The sequence below is a fragment of the Ursus maritimus genome, unplaced genomic scaffold (genome assembly GCF_017311325.1).
Source record: "Ursus maritimus isolate PB19 unplaced genomic scaffold, ASM1731132v1 scaffold_18, whole genome shotgun sequence".
NCBI lineage: Eukaryota > Metazoa > Chordata > Mammalia > Carnivora > Ursidae > Ursus > Ursus maritimus.
The window spans coordinates 37,919,385-37,942,632 of NW_024424230.1; the positions used below are offsets into that span (position 1 = coordinate 37,919,385).

Sequence of the window (23,248 nt, forward strand, 5' to 3'; positions counted from 1 at the left end):
CTTCTTCGAAGCCATTTCCGTAAATCTTGTCTTTGCTTGTCTCTGGGTAAGATGAAACCAGAGCAGGTCCTTTGTGCAGTGTCCCAAAAGGGTGGGGAAGCTGTTCTTTCACCCTGTTCTTCCTTTGCCAATGAGGGAAACTATTTCAAGCTAGAGTGTTCCCTCTTGGTGCTGAGCAGTGTTGGCCTGGTGAGTGGGATGATGCAGTCAAAATGAAACTGTCTCCCTTCCCTTTTTGTGAGGTTATTCACGGGCTTTTTTGTTCCACTGTGTTGCTGGAATTTGTTGAATGGATTCCTGAGTTCTCCCAGAACTATTTTTGTCTGTTCATAACCATCTAATTATTGAACTTTATTGTAGGATGGAGACTAGAGTCTCCTACTCCATTGTTTTGGTGATGCCACTCTGGACAGTTTCTCGATGTTTGCTTTTAATAGATGAATGCTATTTTGAATACCTTCTTTTGAGAGTTAAGCCAACTGAAGTACCATAGAAAACATTTAAATACATTCTACTGTGGGTTTTGGTTAATATTTGAATTATAGTTGCTTTTGCAAGGACAATACTTTTACAACATAGTTTCACGAATTATTTTGCTTATTTAAAAAATGTATATTAACTACTCACTGAAATTTTTGTTTTCTTTTTAAAAGACAATGCCACATCACAAGCTTTGGTTCTATTTGGTGCCCCTAAGGAAGACATTGAAATTTTTCATGAAAATAAAATGACAAATACTGAAGGTAAGGACTGAGTATAAGTTACATAGTTATCTTTGTAAGCTATATTTACATTTGCGCATTAGTTTGTGATGTCCATATTATATTTTTATTAAGAAATGAATTATAAATATCACTAATAGTTAACATAGTAATGATATATAATATTAAGAATACAATATTATAATCTGTTTTATTAATAATATACTGTTAATTACATTTAGGCTATAAGAATTGTTTATAATTTCAGAAATTTGAATTTTTAATATAAACATTTTCTGTATTGCTTATGCTAAGACTAGCAGGTGCTAGATCCTTTCCAGTTCATTGAGGGTATGTTTCTTAGAAGAAAAAAGAAGCAGGACTAATATTTTCATCATGTGAAATTCAGAATTAAGAATCCATAAAACATTAGCTCTTGTAAGTGTTTCTGATATTGTATATGGAAAGAGGTAGAAAGAGATGACAAAATGCATAGATTTCATGTATAGGGACTCATGCTTATTTCTTTTCAGCTTATTTTGGTGAAGAACTCTATATTAATCAAAAAATTCTAATCTTGATTTTGGTAAACTTCTGCTCTGGAGATTTTCAGTTTGACAGGATAAAATTGGGGTAAGGTGACATTCTGATTCTTTATCTATTTCTCTCCAGCAGAAATGTTGATTAGAATTTTAATCTCCTGGCTTAGGATTTATTGCCTTAGTTTGGGACAAACTTTTTAAAACATCAAATGATTGGTTTGTGAAACAGTTAATTTAAGACACTGGAATATACATGTGCTAGTAGGATATAGAGTTATTTAAGAAATGATCCTTATATGGAGTGTATAATCTTGCAGGCCAGATAAAATATAATTGTACACCAATTGGCACAACACAACAAAAAAGAATGGCTATATAGAATAATAGCAGAGATAGCCTAAGGTAATTAAAATGTTCTGTACCCAATTCCAGTGTGTGAGCATGGGATCTCCCCACTATCAAGCAATTCTTGGATATGATCTAGGGTCCTACAATTCAACTCAGTTCTGACATTGTCTACCTGGAAATAGAGTCAGATCCCACAAGTTAAGGACTTAGTGCTACGAGGCTTCCCCTCCCCCCACTGCAGAGGCCAATCAAAGGCCCAGGTTATCACTTGTGCTTCTGACCAACTACTATAGGTTAGAGGTTCCAATGAACCCCCCTCCTTGGGTTTGCTAGAATGGCTCACAGAACTCAGAAAAACATTTTTACTTACTAGATTACTGGTTTATTAGAAAAGTGTATAACTCAGGAACAGCTTGATGGAAGAGATGTATAGAGTAAAAGTAGGGGAAAGGGTACAGATCTTCCATGCCCTCTTTGAGTTTGCACTCTCCCCAAATCTTCACATGTCCACCAGCCTGGAATCTCCAAACCCTATCCTTTTGGGTTTTTATAGAGTCTTCTTTAGATCGGCATGATTGATTAAATCACTGGGCATTGGCAATTGATTCAACCTGCAGCTCCCCCCCTCCCCTGGAGGTCTGGAATGGGACTAAAAGTTTCAATTCTCCAATCATGTTCTAACTTTCCAATCATATTTCCTCCCATTCTCTTGCTTGTCTTTTCATTCATTTAAATATCTTTTTGAGGAGTTGAGTATTTTGTCTTTAATGAAGTCTAATTTATTATTATTTTTTTTAATGTTTCTCCTCCCTCCCTTCCTTCCTTCTTTCCTTTCTGCCTTCCTGCCTGCCTGCCTGTATTTTAAAGACATTTTTCTATTATATTTTGGCCTGCATTTTTTTCTGATGAGAAATGTAGCACTTATTCATATGCATGTTCCCTTTATGTCATGTTCCCTTTTGTTCTCTGGCTGCTTTAAAGAATTCCTTTTTATTATTGTTTTTCAGTAAGTTGACTGTGATATTCTGAGATGTAGTTAGTTCTCTTGATATTAATTGTTTGGGAGTTGCTGAGCTTCTTAGATATTTAAGTAAGTGTTTTTTCATCACATTTTGAAATAACGTGGCCATTATTTCCACAAATATTTTTCACTCCAAATTTCTTGTTTTTGAAGAACCTTAACCTTATACATGTAGATTATTTGATTTTTGTCACTCAGTTTTTTGAGGATCTGTTCTTTTTTCTTCATTTTTCTTTTTGTTCTTTAGATTGCATGATTTCTATCAATTCATCTACACATTCGCTGAGTCTTTATCCTGTCCATTTGTTGTTAAGTCCAACCAATATATTTGTTAATTTAAATTTTCATATTTGCGTTTCTAGAATTTCCATGTGGTTCATTTTCATAGTTTTCATAGTTTCATTGTTTTCAATATGTTCACTTATTAAGGCCATATTTTCCTTTAATTACTTGAACATATTTTTTCTTTACCTTTTTGAATATATTTATAATAGCTACTTTAAAATCTTTTCTGTATATAGCTTCTGGGCCAACTTGGTTTCAGTTTCTATTGATTTTTTTTTTCCTAGACTTTTAAAACACATTTTCCTGTTTTTCATTCACACACAAGAAATTTACCAATCTCTTATTTCGCTAAATTCTGTCTCTGTCACATATTATATTATAGCTTGATTTTAAACTTTCTTCGGTGGGTCTAGAGGAGCTCTTACTCTAATGTATAGTCCTTCCTTCTAAGCTGTAGCACAAGAGAGTGTTTTTGAGGCATTGATGAAATCTCTGCATTCTGTCAGTACTGGACTTCTAAGGTTTTCTCCCCATCCCTCGCCAATACTCTTTTACCAACACCACTCAACCTCTAGTGTTTTTGTTCCTTTCTCAATCCCATAGCATATGTTCTCTGTTAACCTTCAGGTAATTTTGCTCTGCGTACACGTACCATTTAACCCTTATCTACAGGTTCAGAGAGCACTCTCACAAGGATTTCTGGGGGCCCTTCTCTGCAGGCTATGTCCTTTTGAGTTCCCTGCCCTGAAGATTCTGTCTCCATTACCCATGGTACTAGTCTTTGCCCCTTATCTCAGCAGGATTTCTGTGCTCTTTTCTTCCCCCGGATCTGTATATTGTAGTTGAAAAATTGTCCCTTGGCAGAGAGCATGGTGATTGCGGGGCTCAACCTTATGAATTTTCCTTTCTCGGGAATCAAAGGCTAGCAGTCCTATTTTCTAACGTCTGAAAACAGTTGTCTCACATATTTTTTCCAGACTTGGAAGACTGAATCTATATCAGTTTCTCCTTCACAGATGTTAGTGGATATACTGATTAATGGGGTTTGTGAATGAAGATTTCATAAAGTTGAGAGACCAGAAGCCAGGTTACAGGATGATAAAGTTAAAAAAAAGAGGGATTTTTTCATTCATTCATTCATTCGTTCATTCATTCAACAGTTTTTTAAGGCACTAAACATAGTTTCTCTCCATAAAGAATACAGAACTTCATGGGGAAGGTGGATGGGGAAACAGATAAATGTGACACAGCTGGATACTAATAAAGGGATAGAAAATGCGACAGGTAGAGTCAGATGTCTGAAAGATTCAGGAATTCCTCATAGGGAAAGAGCCATGTAAGTTGCATAGAAATTGCAGTTTGAAGAAGAGATCAGGATGTGAGAATACTGTGGCTGCTGGTATAGATTGCTCATTTGAAAAGAATTGTTAGTCAAAGCAAAACTTAGTATAAGATAATAGCTATAGGATGTGGCCAGACAGTAATAGGAAGACGTATGATTACTTAAGGGAAGCAAAACTAAATACATTGAAGTTGCAGATTTTGAAAGACTGAAGGGAATGGAGATAAGTGAACATAGAACAGAGCCCTTTATGTAGTGGTTAGAGTAGATGTAGTCCGTAGTTATGTCCAACTCTAGAGTCGTGCGTATTATTTTATGTATTCAGTTATAAGTTTCAATGTTGTAAGTTTCAACGAAAAGCAAGTAACTCTAATATCGTGGAAAGGTCCCCCCCATCCCCCAAACCCCCCAGTGTGTAACAAAAACTAAAGGGAGCTTTGTTTCTGTAAAAACAAAAAATTAAAAGTACTTTCTGTTCATCAGACAGGCTTTGCAAGGAGTAGAAAATTATTACTACACTTGAGAGCACTGACTTTTTCTACATTTTGGAAAGAAAATCAGAATGTTAAGAGGGATAACAGAATGTGAAAAACAAATCTGTGTTGAGAGAAGTTTTCTCCTGAGTGCTGAGTTCAGATAAAGGGATGTCACAATAATTGGGGTGATAGACATAAAGGAACCACATATTAAAAGCAGGAGAGAAGGAAGAATTGTCTGGGTGAATAAATTACATAAGGGTCACATTCACTGAGCAAGCAGAGTTGGCAATTTATGAACACAGTATTTTTATTTCATTTGCCCACATAATCAGCCAGTCCATATTTTTCCTCAAATGGAAGTTTCATGTTGCAGAGCCTCAACACACCTCAACTGTAGCCTAGATCTGGGGAGATCTTACTTACCTCTTAGGCATTAATTTTGTGCAAGGAAGTTAAAGTTGGGCAGATGTTTAGAGAGGATGAAAGTCTTGCCTGAGCTTAAGTCTTTAAAGACTCACCCTGGGGGGCACCTGGGTGGCTCAGTCAGTTAAGTGTCTGACTCTTGATTTCAGCTCAGGTCTTGATCTCAGGGTCCTGGGGTCAGAGCCCTGTGTCTGTCTTCATGCCTACCGGGATGTTTGCTTGAGGATTATCTCTCTCCCTCTCCCCCACTCCCCCCTCAAAATAAATCTTTAAAAGAAAATAGACTCACCCTGACCATTTGTGCACAGGCTTCACGAGGAGGAGCTCTGTCAATATGTGTGACTAAAATCATTAATTAGTTGTATCATGAAATTTTAGGTAAAAAGGATTTTACATAACACCCCACCAGCCCATTCATTTATTAAGTGAGAAATCTGAGATTAGAGACTGAGTAGTTTTAACTTAAGCATAGTTAGTTATCACTCCAGTCAAAAAATGAATGAACGTGGACATCTACTTTAGTGATCTAGGGTGTCTCTTTAAGCTGGGTAGAATTAAAAAGAAACAGAAAGGAAAGTTTTAACTTATACTGTGCATGTATTAGAATAAAAACAGTGATAGCTCCTAAATTCTGGTTCTGCATTGTGCTACTTATATGTCATGTCTTTTACATGTCTTTTAGTGCAAATTTTAACTTCATAGTATATCATTTTCTCCACTTTACCATATGTAAAATGTTAATCATAGCACCATGGGGTGCTATGGAAATTAATTAGTATTCACATAATAGGTTTAGAGTAGCACATACAGAAAAATGTTAAATGAGTCATTACTATCCTTGTTTTCTCCATTTAATGAAGCAAAACAAATGTTTTGCGTATAAGGACAACTGCCTGGTTGTTAAATGTGTATTAAAACTTTATTTCTAGAGGGAAGGACAACATGCCCTTATCAAGATATTTGGATAGGAGATCAATATGTAATTTTCACCAGCTTGTTCTTTAGTCCTATGACTATTATGGAGATGAAAATACATATCTATGTATGAACTAAAGAGGAAAGATGGAATATAACACACAAAATGTTCATAGCAAATTCATGTGTTGAGTACAGTCAGAGCAAACTAAGATACAGTATCAGGACTGATATCTTGAAAGAACAATCAAAATTCAAAAACACATGAAAATGCAAAACATTTGAGATGCCCTGAAATATGTTTTTAGGACTGCTTCTCTTTATTTTGCTATCTTTTTAAAAATACAAAAACAGCCTTCATAGTACAGCTTATACTCCAAAGCCAGGGAGATATAGTACAAGTCTCAGCTCTCTCACCTATCAGCTCTGTAGAAATGGACACATTATATAACTTAACTTCTCTAACCCTTTGTTCCTCATATATGAAATCAAGATGATAATAATCCCACTTCATAAGATTGTTGTGAGGATTAAATAAAATGTGGAATCAGAAAGTACTTACCATAGTTCCATGATTAGCACATGTTTTTAGTTCTTAAAAATGTTAATATATATATATATGTGTGTATGTAATATATGGGATAGGGTAAACACTTTTGTGTATAAGTGAAAGAGATATGCTATTTTCACAGAGATCATGTTTTTGGAGAAGGGGTATTATGAGACTTTATTTAAAAGCTATTTAAAAGATGGCAGTTTAAATGAAAGTATTTGCTGTCTCTGGGTTGGCATTGAAACAAAAAAGCATGGTCTGGAGGCAACAACATAACTTCTATGTTCTTCAAGGTCAACTGAAATGAGGACATCACACTGTTCTCACTGAGACACCAATCCTATATTGTGTGTTGCATTTAAGATCAGTGATTGCAGCTATAATCCAGCCCAATAGAGTCCTTAGAGGCAAAAGGACTGCAAGTAAGCACTTTGGTGGAGTTTCATGGACAACTTTGCTGTGTTTCTGCAACCTTCAGTTGGTTCGGGACATGCCAGGATTAGAATCACTGAGGCACATCGGACTGAGTGGATTTTATGATGAGTACAACTTGAAAGCTATAGTGGGAACATCAATCACTCTTTGCATGAGACTCCAATTTTCAGAAATGGAAGGTAGAAAATGAGGTTATTATAAGGATGAAGGGGACTGGCTTTTATTTTTTTTTTTCTCAGCAAGAGAAACTCATGCTGGATTTAAAGAAGAACTTCTTAAATGCATGAGTGGTTGGATATTATTTACACTGGAAGATATGGGCTCTCTTTGAAGGGAGAATTTAAAATATATCTCAAAGTCATTTTTTAAGTGATTCAGGAAATATTTAGAAACAATTGGATTAACTGGTTTTCTGCCTTTTTTCTTAATTGTTTTCAATGTTTAGTTCATGATGTTATGGAATACTTTATATAATTATATAATTTTAATATCATAATTATCATATTTTCTGAAATATTTATCAATTTGTTTACTAAAGAAAATTTAAAAGTATTAGTATTAATAGAGCAGAATATTTTTTGCATATTCTGAACGTCACAGTTTACTATTTTGTATGTAACTATTAACTAATTCCTGTCTGCTTTATTTTTAAGGGGTGAATAAAGGCATTTACTTTAGCTATCCATGTCGACGTCAAAGCTGTGCTTTAGTAAACATCCCAGCACCATGTGTCAACAAAATGATTTCGCACATTGAAGATCTGGAATCTAAAATACAAGAGCATTTGAAACGGGTAAGATTTAAAATGCTAACATTTTTGTAAGCTCGATAGAGCCTATAAAGGGCTGTTATTTAAAGAACCCAGGGAGTTATTTTTTTAATGATACTTGGAATATTTTATAGAATCTTTGCTCAGTTGTGTAATTTACTAATCTAGACATGTTTTTGATAGTCTCACTTCATAAAGGTGAAATGACTTTACTAAATAGATTTTTTCCCTACCTGTTTGTTCCTTATCCGGAGGCAATCATGCTAAGTAGTAATTTCCATAAGCCAACTTGACTAGTAAATTAATGACTAGCATTTACATCGTTTTTAGGGACACCAAACTGATTAGATGATTAGATGTGTAAATTGGTGTATAAAAGGACAGCGTGCCCTTTTTAATGAGTTATTTTATTCTAAAGAAATAATAATAGGTCTGTTGAAAGAGAATGTAATGATTTTCTGTCTTTTTAACTTATTTGCCTTTATTATTCTTAAGGGAGTTCAATCTTGACATCACTGTAACTTTCGGTTATCTTCAGGTTTAGAAATGATAAGTACCTTCTCATACCTTTTATTCAGATTATTCTGAACAATTAGTACACAGTTAGATTGCCCAAGCAGGAGGATAAGTTTGTCTGTCCTATTTCTCTTCCCTCACCACCATTATTAGATCTGGCTCTGAGAAAGTTATGACGGGGCAGTCATGATGTAGGGCCATGTCTACTTTAAGAGGCATTAGAGTGCAGTCCTTAAAATTGCAGACTTTAGAGCCACATGTTCTGTGACCTTAGATAAAAATGGAGATAATGACATTGTGTTGGACAAAATGCCAGCATGTGATATGTACTCAATATATATTAGCTATTGTTATTTCTATACTATTATTTATGTAATTTTATATTGGTATTATATTTATATTTATTACATTTATCTTTGTTTCTTCTTTGTTTCTCTAAATCAGCATACCTTTTCAGAAAATGCTTTGTGGGTCATAGGTCTGATGATGTCCTGGGCCTTGAGAAATATTGTTAAGTAGATAGAAGAGAATTAATCTGGGGCGCCTGGGTGGCGCAGTCATTAAGCATCTGCCTTTGGCTCAGGGCGTGATCCCAGTGTTCTGGGATTGAGCCCCACATCAGGCTCCTCCGCTAGGAGCCTGCTTCTTCCTCTCACACTCCCCATGCTGTGTTCTCTCTCTCACTGGCTGTCTCTCTGTCAAATAAATACATAAAATCTTTAAAAAAAAAAAAAAAAGAAGAGAATTAATCTTTGTTGATATGATATGTTGTATATTTCACATGTTTTTAAATTAATTATTAGGCGTGTTTTTACATAATGAAAATAGATTTTTAGGTGTTTTAATAATTCCAATAGCCATGATTATCATAACTCTACTATAGTAGCTGTATTAACAATTATAATAGCTCAAAACTATTTTTAAATGGTTACTCTTTTTTTTTTTTAAGATTTTATTTATTTATTTGACAGAGAGAGAGCACAAGCAGAGGGAGCAGGAGAGGGAGAAGCAGGCTGCGCGCTGAGCAGGGAGCCTGATGTGGGGATCAATCCCAAAGCAGACGCTTAACCAACTGAGCCACCTAGGTGCCCCTTAAATGGTTATTCTTTTATCTAATTGATAGATGGGGAAATGACAATTTAAATGGTTGAGAAACTTGTTCAAGATCACAAGATAGAATTGGGATTTGAACCCACTGTCTGTTATCAAAACCCATTTTTTACCTTATCCCACTTGGGATTCTGAGCAGTTGATAAACTGTTAAACACTATGGATAATAGGCCAGCTGAAAGATTACCTTAAATAAAATAATTCACACAGTAAACTAAGATATTTTATAGCTTATCTTTGGGAAAACTGAAAAAAGGAGCCTTTCTTATGTAAATATGTTATGAAAATGAGCCAGCTGAATAAATAAAAAAGCTTATAAAGACCAGCATCAGAGTGACTTGCTTAGTGCTGTCTTCTGGTGCTTAGCTTAGAGCCTGATACATAGAGTAGGTGCTCAATAAATGTCCACCCAATACAGTAAGAGCTACCATTTACCAAACATCTGCTGCTTTCTAGGGGTGTCTGGGTGGCTTAGTTGGTTAAGCATTTGACTTGGTTTCAGCTCAGGTCCTGATCTCAGGGTTCTGAGATCTAGCCCCATGTTGGGCTCTGTGCTCAGTGCAGTGTCTGCTTGAGATTCTCTCTCCCTCTGCCTCTGCCCCTACCCGCTGTGCATGCAATTTCTCTCTTTCTCTCCCTCTCAAATAAAAAATCTTAAGGTTTTTTAGAGAAGAAAGAAAAGAAGGAAACAAAAAAATCTGCTATTTTCTAGTCACTTACCAAATACATATTTCTGTATTTGTACTTCACAGAAATCCTACTTTATTGGTGAAAATTTTAATACTTAGGAAAGTCAAGTAATTTATACATCATCATACAGGTAGTAAGCTTTAGAATTGGTAATTTAAATCAAGTTCCTTCTGACTCCAAAGCCCCTTTCAGTTTCTGTTTTATAATCCTTAAGGGCAAAAGAAGGCCTTAATTCTCATTGACATAGAAAGTTAGTTGGTATTTTGACAACATGAAATACACAAATAACAATGTCAGAGAAATACACTTCTAGACAAAAACTGTAATGATGATAAGGTGTTACCAAGTAAATATACACATAAACTTTATTTGAAAGATTAATTGTGAAATTAATGCTCATAACCTTTTTAAAAAGAAATCAGGGCTTATTTTAGGCTTTTCTATTTTCTTAATTTAATAAAATGTCATTTTATTTTATTTTGACTACATATTTGGTAGTTAGATTTGCTGGCGTTGAACTGATAATAGAGTATATTTATAGAGTATATTTATGTTTCTTATGCTATATTTTTTGTTTAGGTCACCACAACTATGGATTAGATATTTAGTTATATTTGAATTAATATTTTGGGAATGAAATGGTAGCCACCTATCTTATTTAAAAAGACGAATTTTTTTTTTCTTTCTGACTAAACTACCAAAATGAAAAGAACTTTCCAATATTACTTGGAAAAATGAACTTTTGATGGTAGTGGTTAGACAATTTTACATTCATAGTCTTTACTGAAAATTTTGATTAAGAAATAGGACTTGAAGGAAATTTAAAAAATATAGCTTGTGATTTTTTGATAAACAAAAGCTACCAGGATCTGTTACTTCCAAAAAGGTAAACATATGTGGGTTTTTGTGAAAAGATTATGTATTATATTTTCCTGTAGATCATCATTCAGAGTTAGTTAAATCTAAGCATAAAATCTAGTTTCAAATAGAGTAGGTTACTTGTGTCAGAAATATTTAAAGTATACAGTTATTCTTGAGAAAATAACAAATTGTTGTAAATGTGTGTCTGAGTGCATTTTGATAATTCCAGAACATTTTTGCCACTTAAAAGCATTTTATCTAATAAAGGTTATCAGCTGATTGTACCTTTGGCAGGAGTTTAACATTTTTCAATTTTATTTATTCATTATCTGTAGTCCCAGGCACTGTCTTTACCTGTTGGGTTTTTCTTGGGTACTGCAAGGGGTACATTTATGATGGGATTGGGGTAGAGTCAAAGACAAAGAAAGTGATGCCCTTTCTAGGTCTGCAGTTTTTCTTCTTTTAATTGAAGATTTTTCACTTTTGTCTAAATTGTCAATTGTGTTTTTCTATAAACTGCTTGAATTTTTAAAACAGCTTTATTGAGTTAATTTACATATTGTGAAGTTTATCATTTAAAGTGTATAATTCATTGATTTTTAGTGTATTTACAGAGTTGTGTAATCATTACCATAATCACAAAAGACCACCATTGTATGATCCCATTAATGTGAAATGTCCTATATAGGTCAGGCTGTAAGGACAGCAGATTAGTTTCCTAGGGCTGGGGGCTACTATTGATGGTTGTGGGGTTTCTTCTGGGGAGGATGCTTGTTTGTTTTAACCAGGATCATCTTAATCTTTTATTAGATAAGGCTCTATAAGTAATTGTAAAGCTGTCATCTCCTTTGGGTATAGACTACATTAAATGAGTGAAAGATCAGTCTTTTTTGGATCAACCATTATAGTTCTTTTGCCCATTAAATCACAGTGGTTTCCATTATAGTCAGAATGAGTACTGTCAAGCCTGTGATTAGCAGAGATGAATCTGCCATAAGCTTGTCCATGCATTCATAGCAGTTTAATTGCAATTTTGAATTTTGAAAAGAATATTCTTTAAAGTAGAGTTACTATGAATATGTTCTCTCTGTTTTTACAAGGAATGAGAAAACATGGCAATATGATGGAAATAATTATGTGGATATCTTCCCATACAGTAAAAGGTTTTGTTTTATTTTTCTTCCACCTATTTTTCTAAACTGCCTAGAGATGGCTTTATTTAATTTGGAGTGATCTCTACTGAACTGAAAATTTTTTCATTTAATCAATACAGATAATTAAAATGTTACTATGATTTGGAAGGATGGCATAGACAGAAAGTATTTAGAAATCATTCTTTAAGATGTAAAGAATCTATTATACAAAAATAATGTTATTTTCAATAAGTGATAAAACTAATACTGATTAGGTGCCTACTATATATCATAGGCTATATTAAACACTTAATATGTATGATTTCGTTGAAACCTTACAGAAACCTTGTGAGTTAGAAACTGCCATTATCCCCGATTACAGATGAGGAAACTGATTCCAGAGGTTGAATTCCCTCAAGATCACATAGTCAGTGGCAGAGCTAGCATTCAGACAGGTGTGTCTGAGATCTCAGAACATCCTGTTCTCCACCATGCTGTGTCATCTATTCCCAAGAGTATTTCACCTATGAGGACCAAAGAAATATGACTGTTAAAATGCTTATAATTCCAATTATAAAATTTTGCTGTGCTTTCACCATTTCGTATATGTTTTCAATTCTGAAAAGTAATATTTAATCCTCTGACCCTACTGACCAAATCTCTGATACTTTGAGTTCTCTAAATCTGTTAATTCTATTATATTTCATTTGAAACTTAAGGACACTTCAAATCCTGGAATATCCATTATTTCCCATTCTATCATCCCCATTTTCCTTTACTTCCTTGACTAATGAATTTATCTCTTAAAACACTCACTAATTGATATATCTGGTTCTTTGCTTTTTTATCCTACCATCCTTCTAGTCTGACAAAATGCCAGCCCTGATGAGATCTCTCTGATGGTCTGCCATCTCCACTCCTACACCCCAGGCTGCTGAATAGTGCCAGAGAACATTACACAATAATCCCAATTTGAGATGTTATACATTCATTATTTCCAACCTCAATGCATCCTTTAATAGTGTTCCTAAATTATTGCTTGTCAACCAGAACTTTCTCTAGTATTCTCTGGTGGCTACTCCAGTCCTCTCTTTTGTTCAAGTCTCCAAATCCTCTACCTTACTACTCATTCATCTCTTACTTCTCAAAGAAAATAGGAGGTATGATAACAGAAATACTTCAAACTCTTGTTATCCCACTTAGGAACATCCTTGGCTTCCATAAATATTATTCCTTTTGTCTTTCCAAGGAAAATTTGTTTCCCCCATCAGTGGCTACGCCCCTTACCTGCATTCCATCTTCAGCTTTTTAAGGATCTTGTTCCATCAGGTGTTCATATCTGTCTTCAAGATTTCCTTTTTTTTTTTTTTTAACTCACTTCTGTCAGCATTTAAAATATTGATGTTTCTCTTGTTTTCAAGAAAATTTTTTTTAATCCCACACATACCTTTATCCCTTTTTGTCTTTCTTCTGTTTTACTTAACTTCTGGAAAGGATTACCTAAGTTTAGTGTTTGTTTCCTCACCTCCCAGTTGCTCATTTATTCATTACAATCTGGATTTGGTCCCTGTTACTCTAATGAAAATATCTTCAGGAAAATAAAGCATTGTTTTTTCTATCTGTTGATATAGGCATACATACAGATACTCTTTCTCTCTGTGTCTGTCTTTCTTTAAAACTTTGTGGCTAGAACAAGCATTTATTTGGTTACCATTGAGCAATTTGTTCTGAGCTCAGATGGGCAATTTTGTTAGTTCTTGCCTGGGGCCAATCATATGGATGTACGCATCTGCTAACTTAACTGGAAATGGTGATTAAGATGGCCTCACACCCATGTCTGGGACAGTGTTCTAGCAGGACAAATCTCAATGGGCAAGAGCTTAAAATTTTGCTTGTTTTATGTTTGCTCAAGTCCTACTGGCCAAAGCAATGCACATAATCAATCCCTCTTTTAATGTGGTAGAGTATTAGACAAGATGGGGATGCCAGGAGATGTGATTCTTTGGGAACAATTTGTGTAGCAATTAATCTATCAGTTAGTCCATTGGCAACATGATTAACAACCCATCCAATTGCGGACTATAATCACCAACACCCCAAAAGTTTTATTCTATTATGGAATCATGCAGAGGTCCATGATTATTTGTTCTGCCGCAGATCTGATGCAGATGAAGTTCTCTGGTTTCAGCTTCTTTTGACCTGGTGGCCTGTGAATTAAAATGGTGTTAAGTACTGCTCCTGTATACTTAGCAAGCAATGGTGGAGCAGGGACAAAATTATCACAGTAAATACTGTTATTCAAAAAGGGGAGAAATGAAAGATACATCTTTCACTAATGCCTAAAATTCTGAAAATTATGAGGGCACATGGTGTTAGATCTACCACATGTGAGTCTAAGAAATGTTTCTTGCTTAGGACTCGGTTCTGCTTCATGGGAATAGTTTCCTAATATGTGGTTCTTCTCATCTCTGCTTTACTCTCTGAGCTCTTGGTTCTGAGAGGTACTTAGATTTCCACAAGAAATAGACCTGAGTAGCTATTCTAAACTTTTTCCTGTATTAATTTGTTCAAGCTGCAATAAAAAAAATATATGACAGACTGGGAGACTTAACAGAAGGTTATTTTCTCACAGTTCTGGAGGCTAGAAGTTCAAATCAAGATGTTGTCACAGTTGGTTTCTACTTCGGATTCTCTTCCTGGCTTGTAAATGACCTCCTCACTGTGTTCTCACATGGCCTTTCTTCTGTGCCAACATGGTCAGAAAGCGAGCTCTGGTATCATATAAGGGACTGTCTTTTTACTTAAATAAGCATAAGTTTGAGTTTGTTGTAGCACCTTAAAGTACTTTCATGCATTGATGAATCGGCCTTTGTTTTTCCTTACCCATTTGTTTGTTTCTGTGTGAGATTCTGCTCGTTATGTAGGCTCTGTTTTGTTTCTCTCTAGAACCACAACTTCCATTCTTAGCCTCTCCATCTTAGACAGATCTCCAGTGTGGCTAGAGAGTTCTTCTCATGGCAGTGACAAGAAGGCATCTTCTCAGCCATGTATTCTAGAATCTGAGAGTGGAAAGCAGTAAGACTAGTCTACTTCACTATAGGTAGACCGTCAGTTTTTTTACTTTGATTGTCTCCTACTGATTCTCACATCCTGGGGATTTTTCATGAGCTCCAGAGAGAAGCCTTTTACCTCACCTGAAATGGTCTTCATTTTTTTCTTCTGAGTTATATTTTTCTTTGCGCTATTTTCACTGACAGTCTCATCTGTTTTCTTTCTGTATCTGGGAATTATTTTAAAATATATGTTACAGTGATTTTATTGACATACATATATATCTTTCTCCGGAAATATTGGATGAGATGGGAATTGAAGAGAAGTAATCATGTATGCCCAACTAACATCTGGAATTAGAGATTATCTATGAAACCAATAAAATTATGACTATGTATCCTTGTGTTTTTGGTGATTTGTGTCTCTTATAGCCCAGGATACTCTTAGAATATTCTGCAGAACATGAATCCTACTGTGGAGTTTATAGTCTTAAAGAGAGACACTATGGAAAACTAAGAATTTGTGAACTTACCAGAGTCTTTTTCACTCTTTGGTTATATATTAAAAGTTAATGGATATAATGCATTTCTGATTATATGGAAAGTCTTTTGGGAGTAAGTGGCATTGAACAGGCCCTTGGTAAAGGAGTAAGATTTAGAAACACGGATTAAAGTTAAGAACAATTAGGTGGGAATAATGAAAGGACTAGGGAGTAGAAGTATGTATCTGTTTTAGAAATAACAGAATATAGTTTGACAAAAATATTATGGGGTCTGTGAAGTGGAGTACTTATAGTTTTATCAGTGAGTTCAAATATAAGCTAAGTCTGCTATTATTTTTGAGATATTTAAAATTTGATTTTTATTGAGATCTTTTATTTTGACAGTTTGAAACTTCTCTTGAGGAATGGTAAGCACCTTTCATTCTTTTTAAATTGTTTTTGTTTTCAAATTTTAACGAGTAAGGTGCTGTAGATGAGTTTTATTTAAAAAGAAATAGGAAATTAAAAGCAGAATTTTTCATATTTGTTATTAAAATGCATTTTTTAAAAAATGTAAGAATTAGGATATCCCTGAAAATGGCAGAATAGAAATCTCTGGGGCTGTGTCCCACCACAAAAAAATGTTGGCATAAATTTGTCAGAATCAACTTTTGTAGAAATCTGAATTTAGTAAAAAACAACTAGGGGTAAAGTTAATAAAGAGTCTGTCGTATTGCATTAAGAGAGCACTGTGGCACTATAAATTGCCCACTTGCCATCCTCTAGCCCCCAATCAGTAGTGGCCGTGAAGAGAGAAGCCTGTACTTGTGGTGCAGATTGCTAGTGCCAGAGAAAACAGTATGGGCCTTATTCTCATAGAATTGTGTTTCAGTGTTTTGACCTGTCTGAGGACTTTTTGAAGAACCAGCACAAAGGCTTGTCTTTGTTTTGCCTGACTTGGAGCAATCACTCAGCTGGAACCACTTACAGTCAGTGTTTACTGAAAGCATTTAAAGGCATATTCTTGCCACCACTGTCTGAAGCTGTGAATAACAGTCGGGACAAACATTAGCCAGACCAAAATGCCTGGGAAAGAAGACATACATGGGGGGAAATAGGGTTTTTCAAAGCTGTTATATATACTGCAGAATCAAGAAGTGAACACATATGACCAGAGCTAGGCATATGCTCAGGGAAAACCTAAGACCCTGATCTTTTATCTCTGACTGACCTTTGGGATCTGTACAGGCAGCAATTAAAAGTAGAAGCAGAGTTGTAAACAGCCTGGGTAAGCATTGAAGGAATACTTCAACAGAGAGCCAATCTGCTAAGACTGGAAGAGTTTTTTGTTTTTGTTTTTTTCCTTTTCCTTGTTCTTTTCCCTTGTCTTTCATTTCCTTCTTTTTCCTTTCCTTTCTTTTCCTTCCCTTTCTTTTTTCCTTTTGACTCTAGGTATTTAAGATAACTTGGAGAAAACATAAGTGTACTGTAAGCTAATGAAACACTTAGTTCAGTGGCCACACATGACAAAGAATACAGACATTACCAAATGTGTTTCGAAGAACTGCTAAACAAAGAAAGAATAACCCACAACAGGCAACAACAACAAATCCAACAGAGGGAAGGTACTCTTATTTCCATTTCACATTAAACTATTTAAAATGTCCAGTTTATAAAACTATAAAAACTATGAAGCAGGCAAAAAAAAAAAAAAAAAGTTTGTCTCACTAACAAGGGGGACAGAAGAAAAAGAAATTTTTAAAAGTGGCCCTGAGAAAGCTTTAATGTTGGGCTTATTGGACAATAACTAAATCAGCTATGTTAAATATTCTCAAAGAGATAAAGGAAACCATGGACAAACAGTTAAAACTAGGAGATTAATGTCTCAACAAATTAAGATTATCAATAAAGAAATAGAAATTATAAAAAAGAACCAAGTAGATATTCTGGAGATGAAAAGTATAATAACTGGATGAAAAATTAATTAGAGATGTTCATCAATAGATTTGAACTGGCAGAGGAAAGAATCCGTGAACTTGAAAATAGGCCAATTGAGATTATTCAGGCTGAGGAGCAGAAAGACAAAAGAATTAAGTAAAATGAACAGACCTAATAGATCTGAGGGACATAATCACAAATACAAATATATGCATAATGGGAGTCCAAGAGTAACAGGGAAGAGGAAAAGGGGGAGAAGAAATATTTGAAGAAACATTGGCTAAAAATCCCCAAATTTGATGAATGACATGAATTTATAATTTATTAAAACTCAGTGAACTCTGAGCAGGATAAACCCAGAGATCCACCCACATTATAGTCAAATCATTGAAAGCCTGAGACAAAGAGTATCTTGAAAGCAGGGAGAGAGAAGTGACTCATCATGAGTAAGATATCCTCAATAAAAATAACAGTCAATTTCTCATCAGAAATTTTGGAGGCCAAGAGCACCTGGCTGGCTCAGTTGGTTAAGCATCTGCCTCCAGCTTAGGTCATGATATCGGGGACCTGGGACGGAGCCCTGCATTGAGTTCTCTGCTCAGTGGGGAGTCTGCTTCCCCCTCTCCTTCTCCCTCTATGCTCTCTCTTTCTCTCTCAAGTAAATAAAATCTTAAAAAAAAAAAAAAAGAAGAAGAGGAATTATAGAGGCCAGAGGCCAGTGGTATGACACATTTAAAATGCTGGAAGAAAAAAAAAAAGCCTGTCAAACAAGAATTCTGATTCTTGTAGAAGTGTCCTTCAAAAATAAAGGAGAAATTAAGATATTTCCAGATAAGCCAAAATTGAGGGGCTCCATCTCTAGCAGACTGTTTATCAGAAATCCTAATGGTAGTCTTTTAAGCAGAAATGAAAGGACATTAGACAGTAACTTGAAGCCATATAAAGAAATAAAAAAAAAAAAAACCAGGTAGCTACAAAGGTACATATAAAAGTCAGTATGATTGCATTTTTTTTTTGCTTCTCTTATTTTTCTATATAATTTTAAATGGATAAAACAATATATAAATGTGTAATTTGTAAAAATGACAACATAAAGTGGAGGGAGCAGAGGTGTAAAGGAACAGAGGGTTTTGTTTTGTTTTGTTTTTTTTAAATACTACTGAAACTACATTGATTTTAATTCAAACTTAATTTTTATAAAGTGAAGATGTTAAATAGCAATCTCCAGTGAACCACTAGAAAAAATTCTATAAAACAAAAAAACCAACATAAATCCAATAAGAAAAGTAAATACATTAGAAAAAAAATTGATTAATCACAAAAGAAGGCAATTATGGAGAAATTAAGGAATGAAAAATACTTAAGTATTATAGAAAACAAATAGCAAAATGGCAGAAGTAAGTCCTTTCTTAATAGTAATTGCTTTTCATGAAAATGGATTAAGTGGATTAAATGGATTAAATTTTACTGTTAAAAGATATAGAGTGATAGAATGGATAACAATACATGATTCAATTTTATGCTGTCTATAAGAGACGTTCTTGAGACCCAGAGACGCAGTATGCTGAAAGTAAAAGGATGAAAAATATATTCCATGAAAATAGTAACCTGAAAGAGAGCTGGGGTAGCTAAACTAATATAACACAAAATAGACTTTTGATTGAAACATACTTAACATCTTGATAAAAGGCCCATTCCATCAAGAAGATATCAAAATTATATACATATCCAATATACAGCCTCAAAATACATGAAGTATAAACTGACAATTAAAGGAAGAAATACACAGTTCTGTAGTAAGTTTGAGAATACACTCTATCCTCACTTTCAAGAATGGTAAAAAGAACTTAAAAAAAAAGAACTTAAAAAAAAAACATCAGTAATGAAAAAGATTTGAACAGCACTAGAACAATCTACACCTAACAGACTTATATGGTACACACCACCCAATAGCAGTAGAAAACACATTTTTTCTTGTTGACATTGAACATTATTCAGGATAAATCATATGTTAAGCTTCATAACAAATCTCAATAGAATAAAAAAGACTGAAATCATACCAAGTATCCTTTCTGACCTAATGGAATGAAACTAGAAATCAGTAACAGAAAGAAACCTAGAAAGTCCATGTAAATGTAGATTTTAAACAACATGCTCAAAAAAACTCAGTGAATCAAGGCTATAATGGAAGAAATTAGAAAACACTTTGAAATGAATGAAAATAAAAATACAGTATACCGGAATTTATGGCATACAGCAAAAGTAATGCTCGCAGGACAATTTGTAGCCATAAATGCTAACATTAAAAAAGAAGAGCCCAAATCCAGTAACCTGAAATTATAGAACTAGAAAAGAATTAATGTGCTAAAGTTGGGAAAAGAAAGGAAAAAATAAAGACTAGTGCAGAGATAAATAAATTCAAGAATAAAGAAAAATACAATAAATAGTATCAATGAGAACAAAAGTTGTTTCTTTGAAAAAAATCAACAAAATTCACAAACCTTTGGCTAGACTAACAAAGAAAAAAGACTTGAATTATGAAAATCATCAAAAAAATTGGGGATATTATTATAGACCTCACAGAAATAAGGATTATATACTATGAACAAGTGATAATACTATGAATAACAAATTTAAATAACCAAGATGAAATAGAAAAATTCCTAGGAACACATAATATGTCAAAACTAAGTGAGGAAGAAGTAGAAAATCCAAACAGATTTGTAACAAGTAAAGAGATTAAATTAGTAATCAAATATCTCCCAACAAAGACAAGCCCAGGACCAAATGGCTTGACTGGCAAATTCTATTGAACATTGAAAGAAGAATTAAAACCAGTGCTTCTCTAACTCTTTCAAAAAATAGAAGAGAAAGGAGCACCTTTCAACCATTCTGTGAGGCCAACATTATCCTGATACTAAAGCCAGATAAAAACATCATAAGAAAAAGAAATGTAGACCAATGGCTTTATGACTGTAGATGGAAAAATCTTCAACGAATTACCAGCAACCTCAACCAAGCACCATATTAATAGAATTATATGTCATGACCAGGTGACATTTCTGCCAGGTGTGTAATGGTAGTTCAAAATACAAAAAAAAAAAAAAAAGTGTAATATATCCACAGTAATAAATGAAAGGGGGAAATACATGTGAACATCTGAAAACCAAAGCCGGGGGTATCACAATGTCTGACTTCATGCCATATTACAAAACTGTAATCATCAAGACAGTATGGTACTGCACAAAAACAGACACATAGGTCAGTGGAACAGAATAGAGAACCCAGAAATGGACCCTCAACTTTATGGTCAACTAATCTTTGACAAAGCAAGAAAGAATATCCAATGGAAAAACAAGTCTCTTCAATAAATGGTGTTGGGAAAATTGGGCAGCCACATGTAGAAGAATGAAACTGGACCATTATCTTACACCATACACAAAGATAAACACAAAATGGATAAAAGACCTAAATGTGAGACAGGAATCCATCAAAATCCTAGAGGAGAACAAAGGCAGCAAGCTCTTCAACCTTGACCACAGCAACTTCTCAGTAGACATGTTTCCAAAGGCAAGCGAAACAAAAGCAAAAATGAACTATTAGGATTTCATCAAGATCAAAGGCTTCTGTACAGCAAAGGAAACAGTCAACAAAACTAAAAGGCAACCTACAGAATGGGAGAAGATAATTGCAAATTACATATCAGATAAAGGGCTAGTATCCAAGATCTATAAAAAAACTTATCAAACTCAACACCCAAAAACCAAATAATCCAGTCAAGAAATGGGCAGAAGACATGAACAGGCTTTCTCCAAAGAAAACATACAAATGGCCAACAGACACATGAAAAAAAGCTCCACATCCCATGGCATCAGGGAAATACAAATCAAAACCACAATGAGATACCACCTCACACCAGTCAGAATGGCTAAAATTAACAAGACAGGAAACAACAAATGTTGGTGAGGTTGTGGAGAAAGGGGAACCCTCTCACACGGTTGGTGGGAATGCAAGCTAGTACAGCCACTCTGGAAAACAGTATGAAGTTCCTGAAGAAGTTAAAAATAGAGCTACCCTATGATGGAGCAATTACACTTCTAGGTATTTACCCCAAAGATACAAATGTATTGATCCAAAGAGATACCTCCACCCCAATATTCATAGCAGCAATGTCCATAATAGCCAAACTGTGGAAGGAGCCGAGATGTCCATCGACATATATATATATATATATATAGATATATAGATAGATACAGATATAGATTACTCAGCCATCAAAAAGCATGAATACTTACCATTTCCATTAACATGGATGGAACTGGAAGGTATTATGCTGAGCAAAATAAGTCAGAGAAAGAATTATCATATCTGGACTATAAGAAATGGTGCAGAGGATTNNGAAAGGGAGGGAAAACTGATTGGGAAGTCTCAGGGAGAAAAACCATGAGAAACTCTTAACTATAGGAAACAAACTGAGGGTTGCTGGAGGGGAGGTGGGGGGGATAGGATAATTGGGTGATGGTCATTAAGGAGGGCACATTATTTGATGAGCACTGGGTGTTACATGCAACTGATGAACTCTTGAACACTACATCTGAAACTAATGATGTGCTGTATGTTGGCTAATTGAATTTAAATAAAAAATTTTTTCTAATGTATAAATAAAGGGTGGTATAGCTATCCAGTAGAATATTACTCAACCATAAAAAGTAATAAAATTTTGATACATGCTGTAAAATGACCATGTTAAGTTAAAGAAGCCAAACATAAAAAGTTACATGTTGTATGATTCCATTTATATGAAATATCCATCACAGGTAAATCATAGAGATGGGAAGCACATTGGTTCTTTCCAGGGGCTGGTAGAAAAAGGGAAAGGGGAGAGATTGCTTAATAAATAAGAGGCTTATATATACTAAATTGGAATGATATACTAAAATTGGAACAATACAGAGAAGATAAGCATGGCCCCTGCGCAAGGATGACACACAAATTCATTAAGCATTCCATATTTAAAAAAAAAAAAAAAAGGGCAGTTCTTCTATGTGATAAACATATTTTGGCACTAGATGGGGATGATATTACACAACATTGAATGTAGTAAATGCCATCGAAGTTTACACTTCCTAATATTTAATTTTATGTTATGGGACTTTTGCTTCAATTAAAAAAAATAAGAATTGGGTGCTCCGGTTGCTCAGTCAGTTAAGCAACTGCCTTCAGCTCAGGTCATGATCCCAGGGTGCTGGGATTAAGTCCCATGTTGGGCTCCCTGCTCAGCAGGGAGTCCTTCTCCCTCTCGCTTTACCCCTCCTCCCCATTCCTGCTCCTTCTCTCTCTCAAATTAAAAAAAAAAGAAAGAAAACAATTTTGCTGGTCCAAAAATTATATTTTAGAACAAAATACACAAAAATAGATTCAATTATGTACAACAATTTAGTGTATCATGTAATTGGTATTACAAACCAATAGGGAGAGCATTATTTGCTGGGACAATTATTTTTCTATTTTTATTTTTATTTTCTTTTTATTTTTTTAAAGATTTTATTTATGTTTTTGACTGAGATAGAGACAGCCAACGAGAGAGGGAACACAAGCAGGGGGAGTGGGAGAGGAAGAAGCAGGCTCATAGCAGAGGAGCCTGATGTGGGGCTC

At 34.6% G+C, this 23,248-nt stretch overlaps 1 protein-coding gene and 1 non-coding gene across 2 annotated transcripts in view; both read left to right on the plus strand.

The window, feature by feature from the left end:
• Positions 1–23,248, plus strand: part of CCDC178 (coiled-coil domain containing 178) — a 403,099-nt gene that overhangs the window by 39,318 nt on the left and 340,533 nt on the right. Inside the window, 3 exon segments of the mRNA XM_040632379.1 lie at positions 625–743; positions 7,698–7,837; positions 16,061–16,083. Coding sequence (XP_040488313.1) covers positions 625–743; positions 7,698–7,837; positions 16,061–16,083 — 282 coding nt within the window.
• LOC121103285 lies at positions 22,505–22,609 on the plus strand. The gene has a single exon (XR_005835443.1). It is a non-coding gene; the product is annotated as a U6 spliceosomal RNA (small nuclear RNA).